At 43.0% G+C, this 17,769-nt stretch overlaps 2 protein-coding genes across 5 annotated transcripts in view; one reads left to right on the top strand and one right to left on the bottom strand.

Annotated features, from left to right (window-relative positions):
* Positions 1-17,769, bottom strand: part of LOC112467444 (spectrin beta chain) — a 37,014-nt gene that overhangs the window by 4,110 nt on the left and 15,135 nt on the right. Inside the window, exons 2-12 of one of the 4 annotated variants that reach the window (XM_025036076.1) lie at positions 13,976-14,164; positions 7,434-13,340; positions 7,253-7,344; positions 7,072-7,176; positions 6,744-6,886; positions 6,606-6,658; positions 5,982-6,038; positions 4,915-5,022; positions 2,954-3,100; positions 1,844-2,111; positions 1,583-1,765 (exon numbers count right to left, since the gene is read on the bottom strand). In XM_025036076.1, coding sequence (XP_024891844.1) covers positions 1,583-1,765; positions 1,844-2,111; positions 2,954-3,100; positions 4,915-5,022; positions 5,982-6,038; positions 6,606-6,658; positions 6,744-6,886; positions 7,072-7,176; positions 7,253-7,344; positions 7,434-13,340; positions 13,976-14,111 — 7,199 coding nt within the window. In that variant the 5' untranslated portion in view covers positions 14,112-14,164. The remainder of the gene's footprint in view (positions 1-1,582; positions 1,766-1,843; positions 2,112-2,953; positions 3,101-4,914; positions 5,023-5,981; positions 6,039-6,605; positions 6,659-6,743; positions 6,887-7,071; positions 7,177-7,252; positions 7,345-7,433; positions 13,341-13,975; positions 14,165-17,769) is intronic. The other 3 variants (XM_025036078.1, XM_025036077.1, XM_025036079.1) reach the window with 3 other exon arrangements.
* LOC112467446 (peroxiredoxin-2-like) lies at positions 3,534-4,824 on the top strand. Its single transcript, XM_025036080.1, has 2 exons — positions 3,534-4,072; positions 4,314-4,824. Exons 1-2 carry the CDS (start codon positions 3,823-3,825, stop codon positions 4,688-4,690), a joined length of 627 nt encoding a protein of 208 aa, XP_024891848.1. The 5' UTR covers positions 3,534-3,822; the 3' UTR covers positions 4,691-4,824.

The following is a 17,769-nucleotide window of genomic DNA, read 5'->3' as shown; positions in this document are numbered from 1 at the left end:
AGATGCTACCATATAAGAATTTCAACGCATCGTAAATAATTATACATTATTTATAACTAATATGTAAAAATAGCAAGTATATTCCGTCTTTAAGGAGCCACATATTGTGTAATATGTGTCTCGCACGCGTCTGAAAGTAGACGCGCGGACGATCGGTTACCTCTACGATAAAAGTTCCTGGGAATATTCTGATAGCAGAAAAAGCAATGAAGAATAAATGACGATGTCAGAAGCGGGTGATTGAACATAGCTACAATATAGAATTTGACAATGATACACAATAATCTGATTATCTACGTAACACACTATCTTATGCGAAATAAAAAAAGTATTCAAAATGAAAGCGGATAGCTATGTATATGCGTATTAAAAAGCACCTATTTACGTCGAACAATGTGATGTAGAGAATAATTGCGTTTCACATATCCGTCGTTACTGCACGAGAATCTTATTGTTAAAGACAGTAGTAGATTCTCTGCAGAAATTTACATCGATGTGGAATCTCTCCAACTATATTATTCCTGTGGCGTATCGCTCAAGCATTTTTCTCGTGAGATTTATCGGTTAAATATTTGTTTGGCGAAACACAGAAAGCTCTACACACATCCAAACCCTCTCGTTTCAGAGATTTTTACGTAATCATTCCGCATTCACAATTGGAAGAACATTCCTGTTGTATTTTCCCAGAAGCTAATCATAACGAAAGACCAAATAAAAAAAGAAAAACAATTGGAATGATGATCGATTAATAATCGTGCAATAGTGTACGACGGCAGAATGATCTAGAGGATTGTGTGTGCGACTCACCGCATTTCTAAATGTTGTTCCAATTGTGTACTGTTTCATACGTTCATTGGTATCGCTTTCTACTTTTTGGCTTTTCTAAAATATGATAAATGCAATATGATCGAATGCGAATAGGAAACGACGAATGGATTTCGTAAGATGTTGGAGTGAGGGCGCGTATCTTTTTCGATTCATTGGCTTATGCTTTACGAGACGATCGTCCGTCACTCGTGAATGACAATGACGATGAATAATGTTTTCTACGATATTTCAAACTGAAGAGAGCTGAAGAGAAAATCAAGAAAGATCATTTCGAAAGAAGAAAAATTAGTGTCGTAATATGGAATACGAGGAGTGTTGTTAAAAGGGAAGTAAAAAAAAAGTGATGGAAGATGATAAACGCGTATTTTTTTTTTTTTATTGCTAACAGAATATTCTCTGTCAATTTCATCGGGACGTGTTCGAAAGGATGAAGCAAGATAATAACAAAGTAACACAGGCACCTTATATACAAGAATACACGTCTTGACTTGAAACGCTGCAAAACTTAATAATTCATACAATTCGTGATATAAATATTCGCAACATTGTCAGATATTGTAAAATTGTAGATTTAGAATTTTATTACGACGTAAGAGAGAATATTTTATTTGTCAACAGAATAGTTTATTTGTAAAATTTTTTTTACACAATTTATTCGGTTTTGCTTGAAACTTGCGCTCAGTCAAATGTCCATATTATCTTAAAATTCTTGTGTACGATATTGCAATAGCAAAATTTCCCAATCAACACTTACTTTTTCTTGAGAGTGAAGAAACTACGCCGCTTAGTTTCGGCTTGTGTCGGGGCTGGCAAGGTGTGAGCCCTGGATGTGCTTGCACCTGATGTTCCCTGTGCCGCTTGATTTAACGCAGACACCCAATCATTCATTTCGGTATCGTCTTTGGCCTGGAACAGGAAGTCGGATCCGCTTTGCGACCTGTAAAGATAAAAACAAGTTTACGGCGATATCTACATCGCAGAATGCGCATAATTATATAACATCGAGTACACTGACTTGACTCGGAAGACATGTTTCTTCTTAGTGTAATCACTCGCTACGGTAATAGTTGCGCCTCGTAAGTCAAGAGGAGCCTCTCCTTTGTACGGTTGATCGGGTGAAGCTTTGTACGACTTCTGATCTTTATATACACATAAGCTCTGCCCGCGTACGACCATGTACACCTTGTCCCAGGAGCGATTGGACGCCTTCTTCGTCGTACTCTCCCACTCGTGCTTCCGCTGCAACGGCCCCTCGAACTCGTCGTCGCTCGGACTTCGTTGCTCTGGAAAAGGTAACAGGTTTTAACTATCTATTAGATAGGGAGCAATTTGCTAAAACATTTCAATAAGTAATGCATCATGAATTATTTATACGAGAGAAGAACGCCAGTCTGCGTCCCTTGCTTCGGATGGACGATAAAGCTGCAAATAATCAATAACATATTATTTTAATCATAACAACGCATTCGGTGGAATACACCGCCCAGTTATAACATTTCCCAGTTCCCTATTATTCTAATTTAGAGACTGTATTTGCTTAACGTTTGAGCTTCCCAACGAGCCAACATACACTGCATATTTATGTTTATGACACTTGGAACAAAAACAAGCCCCGATTACTCATTCCTTTATTTGTTAGGCGTAACACATAAGTGATAGGATATAATTTAGTTTCAAGAATGTCTTCCCATTATGTAACATAATCATAGCAGCTGTCTTCTTGAATACACGGCAAATGATGAAATAATTGTTAAAAACCTACATAATTGAAATATGATCGATTAGTAAAGATATTAGATGCCAGATTCCACCTGAATAACATTTCGATATAGTAATTTAGAACTCCGCGAGTTAAAACCACACTAGTAGATATTATATTCCCGATTTCCTCGAGCAGTGACATCATTTATTTTCAGCCAAGCTGGACCACCCGCTTTCATATTTTGTGCTGTAAATATACGTATATAAAGCGAAGTTGGAGTGTAATCGCGCGAGCGACTAACAAAAATGTATTAAAAAAAGTAGAAAAAAAAAGAATATTTGACGTTCAACGAACGAACGTGTAAGTGTAATTATTGCATAATTACTGCCTCGATCGTGTAAGTCTCTTTTCTCATTCACTTACCAGGAATACTGTGCTCATCATCACTCACGCCACTGCGATCTAAACTCGGCGACTTGGCGGACTTTCTCCAGCGGAAGCTCCTGAATGGTGACTTGCTGCGGCTCCGTTCCTTACGTCTTGAAGCCTCGGAGCCACTTCCTTTCGGAGCTTTACAACGTACGCAACACACATAACGTTCATTAGCTTACTTACGGTTGTACCCTAGCTTGTAGCAGAGATTTGTGTCAGGTAAACAATTTGCCGCTAATAGTCCTCATATCCACACGTGTTACGCGTTATTTTTTTTTCCATGCTTTTCTAACTACATACAGAGAACATACGAGAATACACACATGCAACATGCTCATGCATAAGATGCCAAATGAGCAATGCATGCTCGTCAAACTGTATGTAACAAGTAGGAAGTACGTTTCGCGTTTATCGCATTATAATAGCTACGTTAATTTAGAAATATATATGTAACATGTATAAATATTTTTATTTCTAAATGTATTATATATATATATTTAGAATTATTATATATAAATATTTATATAAATTTAAATATATTTATATAAATTTCTTTTATTATTAAAGTATTTAATATTAAAGTAATTAATTTATTTAAAGGTTTTAAAAGCTTTTTTTAAAGAGAAGTCAACGTGTGCTAATATTTGCCACTGAATGGTAATAAAAGTTACTTTTTATTTTCTACGACGATACGTCTCGTGTCTTGAACAGTGAAGTCTGACGATGAATGAAAAATAAAGTCGATCGTAAAAAGTTTCACGTATCCGCGACGATTGGCGACGTAGAAACATGGAATATGCAATATCTGGTCTCGAGGGACTGATATGTATCGGCTCATGTCGGGCGTAAAAAAATAAGGGATGAATACTTGTTGTGCGGAAAGGTCAGAGACGCCGCGCCCACCGCCGGTGCAATTAATACCAGCGGTGTCACGACCCGCGCCACCCTGGTCGGCTGCCGCGATAATCGATCTAAAGATGCAGGAACTGTCGTCGCAGCATTTCGCGGGGAAATATCTGGTACTTCTCTTCTACCCGTGCGACTTCTCGTTCGTCTGCCCCACCGAACTTATCCAATTTAGCGACCGCATCGCCGAATTCCGAGTTCTTGGTACGAAGTTACACATTTTTCTTCCCGTTATCGATGTTAATGACGTTACAAATTTCAGCAACACAAAGTCGATGAAGAGTACTTGTAAAAAAGAAATATTCGTCAAACAAACGTTTGGAAAACAACAGACTTAATTATTTTATATTAAATTAGGTTGTTCTTTATCCCGAGTTTTTATACTTATGACAATGTTTCCTCTTCTATTTTATCAGTGCTAATCAATTCTCGCATTTTGCACTAGGCTCGGAGGTAGTAGCGATCTCAACGGATTCCAAATTCTCGCACTTTGCGTGGGTGACGACCCCGCGTAAGCAGGGAGGCTTGGGCGAGATGAAGATTCCGCTGCTCTCCGATAAGAGTCATCAGATAACGCGCGACTACGGTGTGTTGAACGAGAAACAAGGGTACGCGTACAGAGCTCTATTCGTTATAGATAGACAGCAGATCATACGCCATGTGACGATCAACGACGAAGATCTACCACGATCGGTGGACGAGGTATTACGAGTTGTCAAGGCTTGTTGTTTCGTGGATAAAAATGGCAATATATGTCCTTACGGGCCGCTGCCGACGAAGAACGCCTTCGGAGAAGAACCAGACTATTTCAGCACGAATTGATCTCGATCGCGTGTGAATCGCATTTCTATATCTGGGATTCCTCAACTATGAATATAATTTTTCGTTAATCATATGGTTTGCGTCAAAATGAACGATTGTTCAAGATTTGAATTGATCTTGAGCAATCACTCACGGTAATATCGTGGCAGCTAAGTGGCGGGAAATATTAATAAATGACCTTTCGGCACACACAGTTTGATATTTGAGTATTTGCGAACACTTACTTGTCGGCGTGCGGATACCATGCGGCGGAGCCTTCACAGATGTCGGCGTGACAGGCGAGGTCCCATCTCCATCCCGGAAAGACAGCTGTCTAGGTCTTTGTGCATGCACTACACCACACCAATCACAAAATCATGCTATGTATTACTCTTATGATACATCGTTTGTTAAATGCGTCGCGTATATATTCATCACGGTTATACCAAATTACAACGCGATCGCTGTGATTAATAGCGTAAAGGCGTGACTCGACGTTAATCTACAAGTTCAATGATTGATTCTTCACAGTAGTATGACCGTACGAATATTCGAGTAAATTCTATATGCAACACGTATATACGAATGATAGAACCCAATTTCGTGCTTTCATAGATCTAGAGTGATGAATGACGATTTCATGAATGTGCTTACCTTCCAACAAGGCATTATATTTCAACGTAATTGTGCAATAGACGAGAATGAAGTATAGTATAGTTAACAAAGGTGTACCTACCAGGTGAATGAAATGGAATTGGCAACAGATTAGTATGATCGAAAATTGAGACTATAATTAGAATTTCGCTCGATATTTCATTGTGTCAAGTTGTTATATGTGATTTCACACATGTGCGGTATCAAGTATCTAAAATGTTCGATAAATCGTGATAAATCGTGCTTTCTCGTGACATAACCGAGCTGCCAGACGACAGAAGGAACATCTCGGGCAGAATAACGGGCCATCACCTGCTAGAGAAAAAGTTAATAAAAGCAAATAGTGATTTTTATGCGGGCGAGAGCGATAGGTGCGACGTGGCTATGAGTATGCTGAAAGATACAAGATTATTGCGACGTATGTGACTTAACGCTAACGTGAAATCTGAAGAACAAAGCTATCGTTAAGTACTGCTATGAAGACGTGACCCGATCATCCATCCATCACCAGTTTGTGAAATTATGGGTACCTATACATAGGATATGATTCACTCGAGACTACAGTTTCGAAAGAGTTGCGGAGGAATTAGAAAGATGTACGCAGATGTAGAGACGTCTCACGCTTTGACAAGTTTCATACCTATCGCGTAACACTCACCTTCCTTGGGCTTGTCTTGAGGCTGTGGTGTACGTGTAGAAGCCTTGCGATGTGCCGCTGTAGTTCGTGCATTCCGTGCCGCATTAGGGTGCATTTCGAGTGGGTAAAATGAGATGACGTGGACGACGGATTTGATACGGATCGGAATAAGTTTCGGCGTAGGTGGGGAAAAGGCAAAAATAAACGTGCTGTTAGCGATGTCACACATGCTTATCCAGACAAACCGTATTCGTAATACTATAAGTCGTCAAAGTTGAATTTTACGTCAAAAGCAAGATTTCTCGATGCATTCGCGATTATTAGTCATGACAGAAGGAATGAAACGTTACTTTTGTTCCGCTTTTTCTCTTTCGGTTCACAATATTACTCTACCAATTGCAATCATTACCACGCCAAGTCAATAAAGAATTATACAAACATGAAAATACAATCCTATTAGGAAAAAGCACTCGACATTATATTCTAAAATAATATGCCTGTGTTATACACCGGTTATTCTATATCAGCATCTTCAAACAGAATGCAAAACCGTAGACAGAATTAGAAGATGCGGTAAGTACCGAGAAAAGTCACAGTTTCGATTAGTAAAACCCAAAACATATCCATTATGTGTAATTATATTACCGTGTCCTTCGTCCTCTCCGCGTTCTCCACTTGTTGCCCCATCAGTCTCAGCTCTATAATAAAGAAAATTCATTCATGAATTCATTCACGATATATAACGCAGTTGGCATAGATTGCGAAAAGATATTTATGCATTACCTTTCGCTAGATGGTTCATCTGGACTAGTAACGGGTGTCGCTTTGGCCAAACGTGCAGCCTCCGCCGCTGCCGCTTCCTCCTTCTTGCGTCTTTCTTCTTCCTCTCTTTCTTGTTCTCGTCGTTTTAGTTCTTTCAATTCGAACTGCAGTAAAAAACGAAAATTTTATTTCTATACACTTATGATACGAGGGAGACAGAAATATACATTTTATCGCAGAAAATGTACGAGTTTAAACGATATATGATACAATAAAAAGTATTTCAGTATTTTACGAGCTTTTCGATTACAATGTTATTCAGTCATATATTTCCTGTGAAACTACTTACAGTAGTAAGTCGGTGCAAGGCACTAAACCTTTCTTCTTGTGCAGCTGCCGATTTTTCGAAAGCCTCGTGTTTCTTGATTAAATTCTCAACTTCGTCGATAGTATGCTGTGGAAAATCGTAAATTTTTCAAACAAGATTCGATTATATAAATTCGTATTTGCGCTCCAATGTAACTACTTACACCAAGCTCCTGGCTCATAAGATACGGCTCTTGAGCGATTAACCATGCTTCAGCAACTGCCGCATCTCGGGCAAACTGATAAACTTCCAAAACTGCAGCAAACACAAGCAAAGCGAGTATTAAATACAATATATCATACAAGTACGCAAGATTAAAAATTCGAACAGCAAGTGCAACTTACTGAGTTGCAAGTTCTCCCAACGTTCCTCCCATCGGTGTAACAGTGCATTCCTGTGATCGGTCAACGCCGCTAATTTCTCCTTTATCTGCGCGCTGGCGTAATGATTCCTAGCTAATAGATCCTTTCCGAGATTAATGCACGCCATTAGATTATCCTCCCTGGCATCGATCTCCGCCTTCAAGCTCTGATGGTTGTTCATCAGCAATTCGACGCCGGCGACGTCGCGCGGTTTCTCAGACGTGTTCATCTGGCGCACAACGTCGTCCATCCAGATCATCAGGGTCCTGACCATGTTGAAGAATCGGAAGAGATCGCCGGTGTCCTCCAACTTGGCTCGTCTACCCTCGCACAACGATTGCAAATTGTTCCACGCCGCTACGACCTCGGCCTCGCGATTCGTGATCTCTCGCGCTTTGTCGCCCGCGTAGCTCGCCTGCAGTTTGGCGGACTCCTCCTCGATCTGCGTCACCTGATTCTGCAACGTCGACAGGTCCTGAATAAAGTTGGCGTGCTTACGTTGAAGAGCGGACACCGAGCCGGCGTCGCGACCCAATTCGTCGGACATGGCGTTTTGTTTCTCCAGGATTCTGCCCAGAACGTCCTTGCAGTCGTGGAAGAATTTGTGTAACTCGCGACTGGCCACCAGCATCTGCGTACGCGTCTCGATCAGTTCGAGCAGATCCTGCCAGACCTCGTTCAAACCGTCCTTCCACTCGGCGATCGTCGCTGCATCGGAATGACCGGTGGCGATGAGAGAATCGGCGATTTCATTCACGGCGTTCACTCGCTCGGTACCGATCGCCGCGGTGTCGCGCGCGAACTCCTTGAATCTCTCCCACAGTAGCGTCACGTGATCGTAATCCTGGCCCAACTCATGGCTACCGGCAACTAATTCTCTCTCCTGGATCCATTGCTCGAGGTCGTCGACTTCTCGGTTCAGCATGAACAATTGGAGTGCCTCTTCCAGTTTGGCGCGTCGCTCGCCCGCCAGATCCTTCAGGCCGGCATACAACTTGTCCACCTGCGACTGTTTCACGGCGATCTGATCGGCCAACGGATGCTGATCGTTTATTAGCTGCCTAGCAGTCTCGCCTAGCTGACGAATCGTCTCCGCGTAATCCTCGACCGCGTGCTCAAGCGACTCGTGCTTCTTCATCAGATTTTGGGCAGAAATCTCGTCCTTACCGCGATCCTCGACCATCATGTACAGCTCCTGTTCGCTCATCCATGATTCGGCCTCGGTAGCGTCGAAGAAGTATTGCTGCGCTTTCTCGTTCTGCAGTAGATGTTTGTTTCTATCGTCAACTGCATCCTTCAGCTCGCGCCACTTCTCCGTTAACTCGGATATCAATTTCCGGAACTCGGGACTGTCCTCGTGTCCCTCGTCAATCAACTTTTGCCCGTTATTACACACTAAGTTGATCCTTGGCTCGTGATTCTCAATTTCCGTGCGCAACGACTGATTCTTCTTCTTCAACATGTGAACGTTAAATAGCGAAGTTCCATACTCGTTGCTAGTTGCCTGCGGCATCTTCTCCGCGATCCACAGTTTCTCATCTTCGACGTCGCGTCGGAATTGGAAGGCCTCCTTCTTCTTCTCAAGATGCCGTTGACGATCGATGAGCGGTGCCTTGAGCTGAGCGAATCTCTGAGCGACTTTCTCCTTCTTGAACTTGATCTCCTCCATTTTATCATCGGGTACTGTGCGTTGCAAATGTTCCGCCTGTTTGTCCAGCTCGGTAACTTGTTTCGCTTTCACCGCCATTTGAGTCTCGATCATCTGTTGCTTCTGCATCAGTATGTTCACGGATGCCAGATCGGAACCGGTATCGGTGCTCTCTATCTGCTTCTCTAATTCGTTCATCCAGGAATCAATGTCGTCACAAGTCTGGTGTATCAAAACCTCGCGGTTCGAGTCGAACAATCGCTCGCCCTTATCGTGAGTCGTGGTCTCCAGATCGACGAATTGTTCCGCCAATTCGGCTACCTTCGGTTTGATAATTTCGGCCAGATCCGGTTTTTGTTGAATCAACTCGTCCGCGGCTTGCTGCAACTGCTGCAGGCGGTCTTTGTTGCTGGCGATTTCTGCTTCGAACGCCTGGTGACGCGTCCATTTGCTGTGAATGGTCTTTGCGCTTCTGTATGTCTCGTCCTGAGCAGTGATATGTTTCTCCTGCACCCATTCGCCGAGTTCCTCGCAATCTTGCAGGAACATCTGCAATTGAAGCTGGTCCTTGAGTTTCTCCATAAGTAGATTGGCCTTCTCGCGATTGATCCGCCGACGCTCGTTGATGTTCTCGGCCTTCTTCTTCACCTTATCAGCCGCAAAGTGTCCCTCATCGACCAAACGTCCAGCGAACTGCACGACCGAATTGATTTTCTCGTCGTTGGCGTCCATGGTGGTCATAAAGGCCTCGTGTCGCTTGATCATGTGTTCCGCTTGTTCAAAGTTCGTCGGCGTCTCGTCTTTGGTGAGAATGTGTTCTTGCTGCGATAGAAGTACCTCCGCTTGACGCGCGTCTCGATCAAACACCTGTAGATTCAAGGAGTTGGATAGCAAGTTCTGACGATTCACCCACATCTGATGCAACTCTTCCCAGCCCATCTTCAGCGCATTCAGTCTCTCGCGCAGGAACATATATTGGGTGTCGCCATCGCCGGCCTCCGCTGTCAGCCGCTCGCCATACTCCATCATCTTCTGGTAATCGTCGGTATAATTGTCGATCTCCTCCTTTATGTTCTGATGCTGCGTAAGCAGCTTCTCGGCATCGGCGAGGCTGGTCGGAGTGTCCTCGCTGGCAACGTCGGTCTGCGTTTTCGTGAGCCATGCCTGGAAGTGATCGAGGTCGCGCAGGAATCGGTGCAGATCCCCGGCCTCCTCGAGCTTGGCATCGCGCTCTTTCAGCATCTGCGTCAACTGCTCCCAAATCAAATGAATCTGTGAGATTCTCTCGCGTATAACCGCAGCCTCTTCCGGATGTTCCTTCTGTATGATTTCCGCCTCCTTCTCCAGAGCGTCTAATTTGGCCTGAATAGCCGCTAAATCGCGTTCCATGCCGCTCAATCTGCGCTGCAGTGTCATCACGCCGGTCAAATCCATCTCCAAGCTGTCGGTCTGCTGTAGAATTCGCTTTTTGTCCTCGATCCAGGACACGGTCTCGCGACACTCGATGTGGAACGTCTGCACGCCGTGTGCAGAGTTCAATTCCTCGCGCTTGCCCTCCGCTTTCTCGCGCAGCTCGGCCCACTTCTGGTTCAGCTCGTTCTGTCGCGCGATTATCTGTTCCGAGTTCGGATGTTCGACGTGCAGCAACTGCCTGGCCAACTGATTAACCACGGCGACGCGGGATGCGTTCGCATTCATCTCCTTCTCGAAACCGTTGTAGCGGTGCTTCATGATCTCGACGTCCTCGATATCCTTGGCGGGCACCATCGTGTCCAGCATCCTGTTTTTCTCGCCGATCCATTGTTCGACTCCGTCGGTCTCGCTGAATACCTTGTACAACGACAGCGCATCCAGCAATCTTTGCTTACGCAATTTGGCCAGCTCGAGGAGCTCCTTGTACCTGTTGTCTATCGAGGTCAGTCTCTCCAGAACCTCCGGCGATTTGGCGTCCTGCTCGCCCAATGTGGATGCCTGTTGATGAAGTTGGTCAATAGTCGTGGCATAATTCTTAAGCTCGTCCGTTACGTCTTTGTGCTTCTTCAACAACGACTGCACATTTGCCTCGTCTCTGCCGACATCCTCCGACGAGACGAGTCGCAAAGTGTCCAACATCCAAATGTCTATGTCATCCGCGTCTGCGAAAAGCTGATGATAGTCTACTGCTTCTACGAGACGCTTTCTCCTGAAAGCCGCCAAATCGAGCAGATGATTCCACATAGCGAGAATCTCCTGAAGTCTCTCCTGAATACGATCGGAACCGAAGTGTTGTTGCCGGACTAGCTCGTCGCCGACCGCTGCGACCGACATCAACTGCGGTTCGTGCGACTGTATCTCGTTCTCCAATGCTTTGTGCTTGGACAGCAGTAGGTTGATGGTGGTCAAGTCATGACCGATGTCGCCCGTGGATACGATCTGTTCCTTCTCCTTTATCCAATTCTCCTCGTCGGCCATGTCCCAATAGAATTGCCAGAGTTTCCGAGATTCCTCGAGCCTGGTACGACGCTCGATCGCTAACCGCACCAACTCGGCGTACGCGTTCTCCAATTGTTGCACGCGCTCGACGATGATGGCCGGATCACACGGTCGATAGCCTTCTCCATGCTCTAGGAATCTCTGGCTCTGCTGAACAACGGCCTTGACTCTTTCGCCAAGCACATTGATATCTGCTTCGACGAGAGAGTGCTTTTGCAACAGATCCTCCACGCCCATCAGATGTTTGCCATAATCATCCGTCAACAGTCGCAGCTTGATCTCCTCCATGCTGTCCAATATGTATAACATTTCCTGGAAGTTCTGCTGCAGCTGCAAGGAGAGTTCCAGCCGCATCCGCCTGGCGCGTAACAATTCCAGAAGATAGTTCCATAATCGTAGCACGTTGTCCTTGCGAGCGTTGATACGCTCAATGTCGTGATAGTTCTCCGCCTCAAGCTCCTGCGAGACCGCCATGACTGCCTGCACACGTTCCTCGTAGGCGAAGATATCAGTCTCTATAGCTTCGTGCTTCTTTGCGGCGGCTTCTACGGCAGCGAGATCGAAACCGAAGTTATCCTGCGATACCAATCGCTGATTCTCTGACAACCATGTCTCGCGCATGCTAGCTTTCCGGTTAAATCTGGCTGCTAACTGCTCCAACTTCTCTTGTCGAATCAGTTCTTCGCGCAAAGCCAATTCCCGCTCGTGTTCAGCCTTCTCCAGTCTCTCCCATGCCTTGTTGATGTCCGATATCATTTTGCCCTCTTTGGGCGTATAGGGCTTCTGATTATTTGCGCGCATCTTCGATTGTAGAGTGAACAACAGTACCTCGAGATTACCTTTTTCCACAAACTTGGGCGGTTTTTCTACCGTGCGATAATTCGAGAACTGCGAAAGTTGCGATTGAACGCCTACCAGGGAATTCGCGAACCTGCGATCACCGAGGGCCTCTATCGTGGCTTCAATCCAGCGCAACAGATCGCTGGTGAGACTCTCGTATTCGTGTATCATACGGTCGTTCTCCATCGCGATACCGACTACTTTGCCGATCCTTTTACCTTGCACGGTTTCTTGTTTCATCTTCGAGAAATAATGATAATACGTGACAACGTAAGTTATGATGGACTTTTCATCCGGATGATCGACGAAGATATCCTCGGCATCCAGTAGCTTCGTGAGCCCAAGCTTGTCCTCCGCGACGTTAAAGGCATTGTTGAGATTGTAGATCGCGTTCGACTTGGAAAGCTTGTCGAACTGGATCAGATCCGGACGGTGCTTGTGTATGATCGCGTTAAACGCCAAACCGTCCCGCCACGACGTCGTGAAATTTCTTACGTTCACGTTGTGATAACCCGCGGTCTTCATCTGACACCACAATAATAACGCGTCCTTGGCGGATTTGGTCTCCTGATTGTCGGTCTCTTCAATCGTGATGTCCTGAATCTGGAATCGTAGAATTATCGTCCAGATGAGACCCAGGCTAAGACGCGGATTTCCGTCGACAATGTCGTGGGACCCCATGTTCTCGAGGTGTACCCTCTGCTCGCGCAGAAACTGCAGCGCCTTCTCCACGTTTTCCAGGCAGTGGATGCGCATCTTGCCCTTGGTCGGGCGCGGTAGACGCTCACCCGACAAGATCTCCAACAGCCTTATCAACATCTTGCCGTCTCGCAGATCGACGTACAGATCGCCAATTCGGCACGAACATCGGACTAAGTGGGAGTTGACCCATTTCTGGAAAGTCTTCTTTTGCACTAATTCACGCTCACCTGGTGAAAAAGATCACACAATGTGCTAACTTTAAAACTGATTTTAGATATAGCTAAATTATCTAGTATATTATTCGATAATAACTAAATTAAATTAAGAGATAAGTTTTAAATAATTAATGTAGAGTTTCTTTACCTCGGAGATCGAGCACGACTTTATCATAACTCATTCTTAAAGTTAACGATCTGCGATTCTGATATTTATTTCTCACTTACACAAATAATCAACATTATTCTATTCAATTATGCTTAATAAGTTTAATTTTCTATAATGTTCAATATACATTCAACGTTAGCTATACATCTCGACCACTTTCAATCTAATCTGAGAAGCAACTGCTAGAAACTCATAAAGTTATCAAATTTTTAAAACGATTATCAAAAGGATGTGGTTGTTTGATAATCCCAACCGTAATTCTCTAAAAGCAATGCAATGCCCCACTATCACCATTCATCATTATTACAGAATGTTATGACGAAGCCGAGCTTTAATGCACTCATTATAGAATCAATGAAAACAAATCGCACTATCGTCTTTTGCAAAAAAGAATGATAATTGTAAAAGACATGAAAGAGAATTGTGATAAAGTATACATGAATGAAGCAATTGAAGAAGAAAATCGACAGTTTCGTACCAGCTAGTGCCTTGATACGTGAGCGTTCGAAGAGTCTCGAACTCGAGTTTCCCCCGTCGTATTCGTACTCGTCGACAATCTCTTGTTGTAGCGTGGGGTCCCAACCCCCGCGCACCACCGAGATGTCGGTCGTCATTTTGTCAATCAGACCAACAGCTCACTTCTGCCGAACCCTTAAAAAGGGTGCACCTGAAAAAGATTACCATAAATTCATTAACGCGAGAAACTTGTAAAAACAATTTATATATTTTTCCTCTTTTTTCATCATAATACGTAAATAAAAAATATATTTTATAAATTTATTTTTAAATATATGGAGGGGTAAAAGTCATAGTGGTGTAAGCCAATATCTTAAAAAATTTGACTTACATCACTGTAGCTTTTATCCCTCCATATAATATTTATAAATCTTTATAAAATCACGTCTCCATTTGTTTCGTATGCGGTACCACGTTTCCCAAACCCTTGTTCCAAATGCTGAAATATATTTTCCGCAATTCTTTATGCATATTCTTATACTTTAGATGTAAAGAATATTAAGCGCTGAGAATATCTACGACCTGCACGCCTAGGAAGCGCAAACCACGCATAAAATGCAAACGGGGACGTGGTAATAATCATGAGAATTTCTTCCTTTTGCTGCCCACGCGGTGTAATGGCAAACAACGCGATGCACGGTACGTGTCTTGGCAAGCTAGTCAGCGCGCTGTCACGTCAAGTCAATCTTCGTACAGATAAGAATTGCAGAGTAATCTTATCTTCTTGCACGGCGGGTCTAACGATTAATAATTGGGTAAATAGTAGGGACTTCGAGAGTGATTAATGTTACGCAACACTATTTTATCGATAATAGTGCACGGTTGCGCATACGCCCACGCGTAATGTAGGTCTTTCATTTATCTTCTTTTTCTTCCAATACGCTTCGCTGGTCTGAGACACCTCTCGTATAATACACGTTGCTTTTCTTCAACACTCGGCGTTACAGCTCGACCGTGCAACGTACAACGTATATAGATATTTGTTTTTCACATCATAAAAGTTTGTATCTTTGGTATCTGAAGGTAAATACTGATAAGTCGGTTTTGAGAAGCGCTGCAATAAATAAACTTGAGTGCCTGTACTATATGGATTAATCGTAGTAAATCTGATTCTCCGCGTCAGGTCTATTGTTAGAGCATTTAATAAGTCATATATTTCCTTAAATCGACACCCACAGGTCGCGTTATATACAGGGTGTCCCGCGATAACCGAGTAATCTATGTTACTTCTATATTTACATATCGAGAATCAGCTCCTTTCTAATCGTATTGTTTATTGTGAGACACTAATTTAAAATTCTATGCGCTCAACATGGTATAAAAAAAGTTTGTAAAGAATGTATTGTATCGCAATCGTCGTTCCTAGCAAAAATTCATCTCTCTTTTCTTTCCACTTTTATTACTCGCATGCTCGCGTTTCTGAAATCATGCAGTCTCTCTCGCCAGCTAATTACAACGCTCTAATCGCCGAGTTTGCTATCGGAGTCGCCGGATATCAAGACGATGGCAACGTTCTGTTAACGCCCGCGGAGTACATGTCTCTAAGTATACGTGCGTTCATTTAATAGATAGCGTTGCCGCGCTCGTCTCCGCGTGGGATACGCGACCGCCTCGCTCGCCGCGACGATTACATCACGCGAATGATGTCACACACGCGAAATACACATCGCCGGCAACGGCGTCGCACCGGGCCCCGCAGGAGGGTGACTTAACGGGAAGGTAGACGCTCACGCCGCGGCATTGGCGTAACGTCGACACGGAAACTCGCATACAGGATAAACTTGGAGCAAGTGCCAAGCAGACTTTAAACGTCTTACATTTAGATATAAAGAAACAAAGATCGATAAAAAACGGATTCAATCATTTGTCTTTACTTCTTCATGTCATTGAAAAGGTTTGCGGAGTATCCAAAGTCTGGAAATGTTAGATTTACACTAAAGTGGTAAATATATTAAATAATCTATCTCTAAATTATCTAATATCACCGTAGAAAAAGTAAATGTAAAATGACACGGATAATAGGTACAAAAATCATGCAATTTATAGAACTAAAATGTGTATATGCATGTTCATTATAAGTCACACGATATTTATTCTCTGTGTCCGCATAATTCTGCATGCTATTTTTACAACATTGCAGAATGAAATATGCGAAATACAGTAGCACGTGTCCGATAATTTAAAATTTAAATGCATGCTAAGTTTTTGTAGCAGAAGGAGAAAATTATTTCTAGATCTATAATTAAAGGTATCAAATCAAAAAATGTTTTCTGCATCTCCTTGCATGTTATAATTAATTATATGTTAATGAAAAAGAGGAAGTAAAAATATATGAGCAAAAACGAATACTCTGTGTAAATGAGCATTAATCGCGTTCTCCCTAAACTCACGCAAAGAGCAGCATCACCAACATGATTCAACGTTAAAAGAGAACGTCATAACGAAGGGTGACGCCTGATTAACCGCGTTGTCTAATTTACGACGATCCGTCGCGAACGATGTTTACTAATTAGTTCCGATAACGCGGCGGACAGTTGCATCTGCAGCTGCACGAGCGAGCGATATCGGCTTTTCTGTTTTTCTTTGACGAACCAAATGTCACAGGTAACACGCGGCAGGTCGCGGACGTTCGGGCGCGCGAGAAGCTCAAGGAAAACCGGAGTAAACAGATATAGGTGTCTGTCTAATGATGAAAACGACAAACTGAGAACAGTAGCTTCACGGCAAAACGCATCGGACGCAAACACGATTACGTCACCCTACTGGAATTAAAGACGCGCTGTTCACGAAATTACACGACAAGTGTAAAAATTCATACGGCTTATATTTGAATACATCTTACATTTTTACACGTTTTTTTCTTACAGCGTCGCAATTTTTATTACATCCATTACGTAACTGTACGTAACTGTTTGGCATTTTCAATCAACGAGAGCGTCCTCGAAGGCTTATCGTCGCGCATAAAAACGCAAATGAAATTTATATCGCTTGCTGTCACGACGTTATTACATCTCTGCCGAATTACATTACATCAATTATTACATCTGAAGAAGGAAAGGAAGAAATAGAGACAGAAGCGATGTAAGTCTTTTTCGCACGTCTAATCCTTTCTCGAATCGTTAATGATGCCGATGCGAAGCGAGCGATCGATCGCTCCGCGACGAAATCGACGTGTTCTCCACAAGCGACAACGTTGAAAGCCTGGAGAACGCGGGTATGAATGGCATTCTTAAATGTCTGGACAGTCATTTACGTTGAATTAAGAGCAATTACGCGAGTGCCGTCATACTTAACGGCCGGCGTAGTGGGAACGTACGTACAGATTAATGCCTTCGTATCTAGTGGGCGGGGTTGAGATGAATCACAAAGTGAATGACACGATAATAGAGGAAGGTTAAGTTTACTGGCACTTTCTAACACTTCTTCGGGAGAGGCAGTGAGGAACGTAGTCCCGAAACCTCCTTTTTCTGAAAGAGTTTATACATCACGGACAATTTTTAAATATTGTTTTTATTCTTATGATAAAAATAAGTAGGTAATTGATTAATTCATTAATTTTAATCAAACTTAATTAATTTAATTTATAATAAATTAATTAATTTAAATTAATTAAAAATTAAATTATTATTAAACAATTTAAAATTAATTAATTAAAATATATTAATATATCAAATATAATACATGCAAACCTGCAGGCGCTTGAGAAACAATTTCTATTTAAAATAAAAAATAATAAAATAACAGTACTCTCCCTCG

This window comes from Temnothorax curvispinosus, unplaced genomic scaffold (genome assembly GCF_003070985.1).
Source record: "Temnothorax curvispinosus isolate PA1 unplaced genomic scaffold, ASM307098v1 QBEX01017370.1, whole genome shotgun sequence".
In the NCBI taxonomy this organism is placed as follows: domain Eukaryota; kingdom Metazoa; phylum Arthropoda; class Insecta; order Hymenoptera; family Formicidae; genus Temnothorax; species Temnothorax curvispinosus.
The sequence above is the reverse complement of the archived record's forward strand: the minus strand, read 5'-3'. Positions and strand labels throughout refer to the sequence as shown.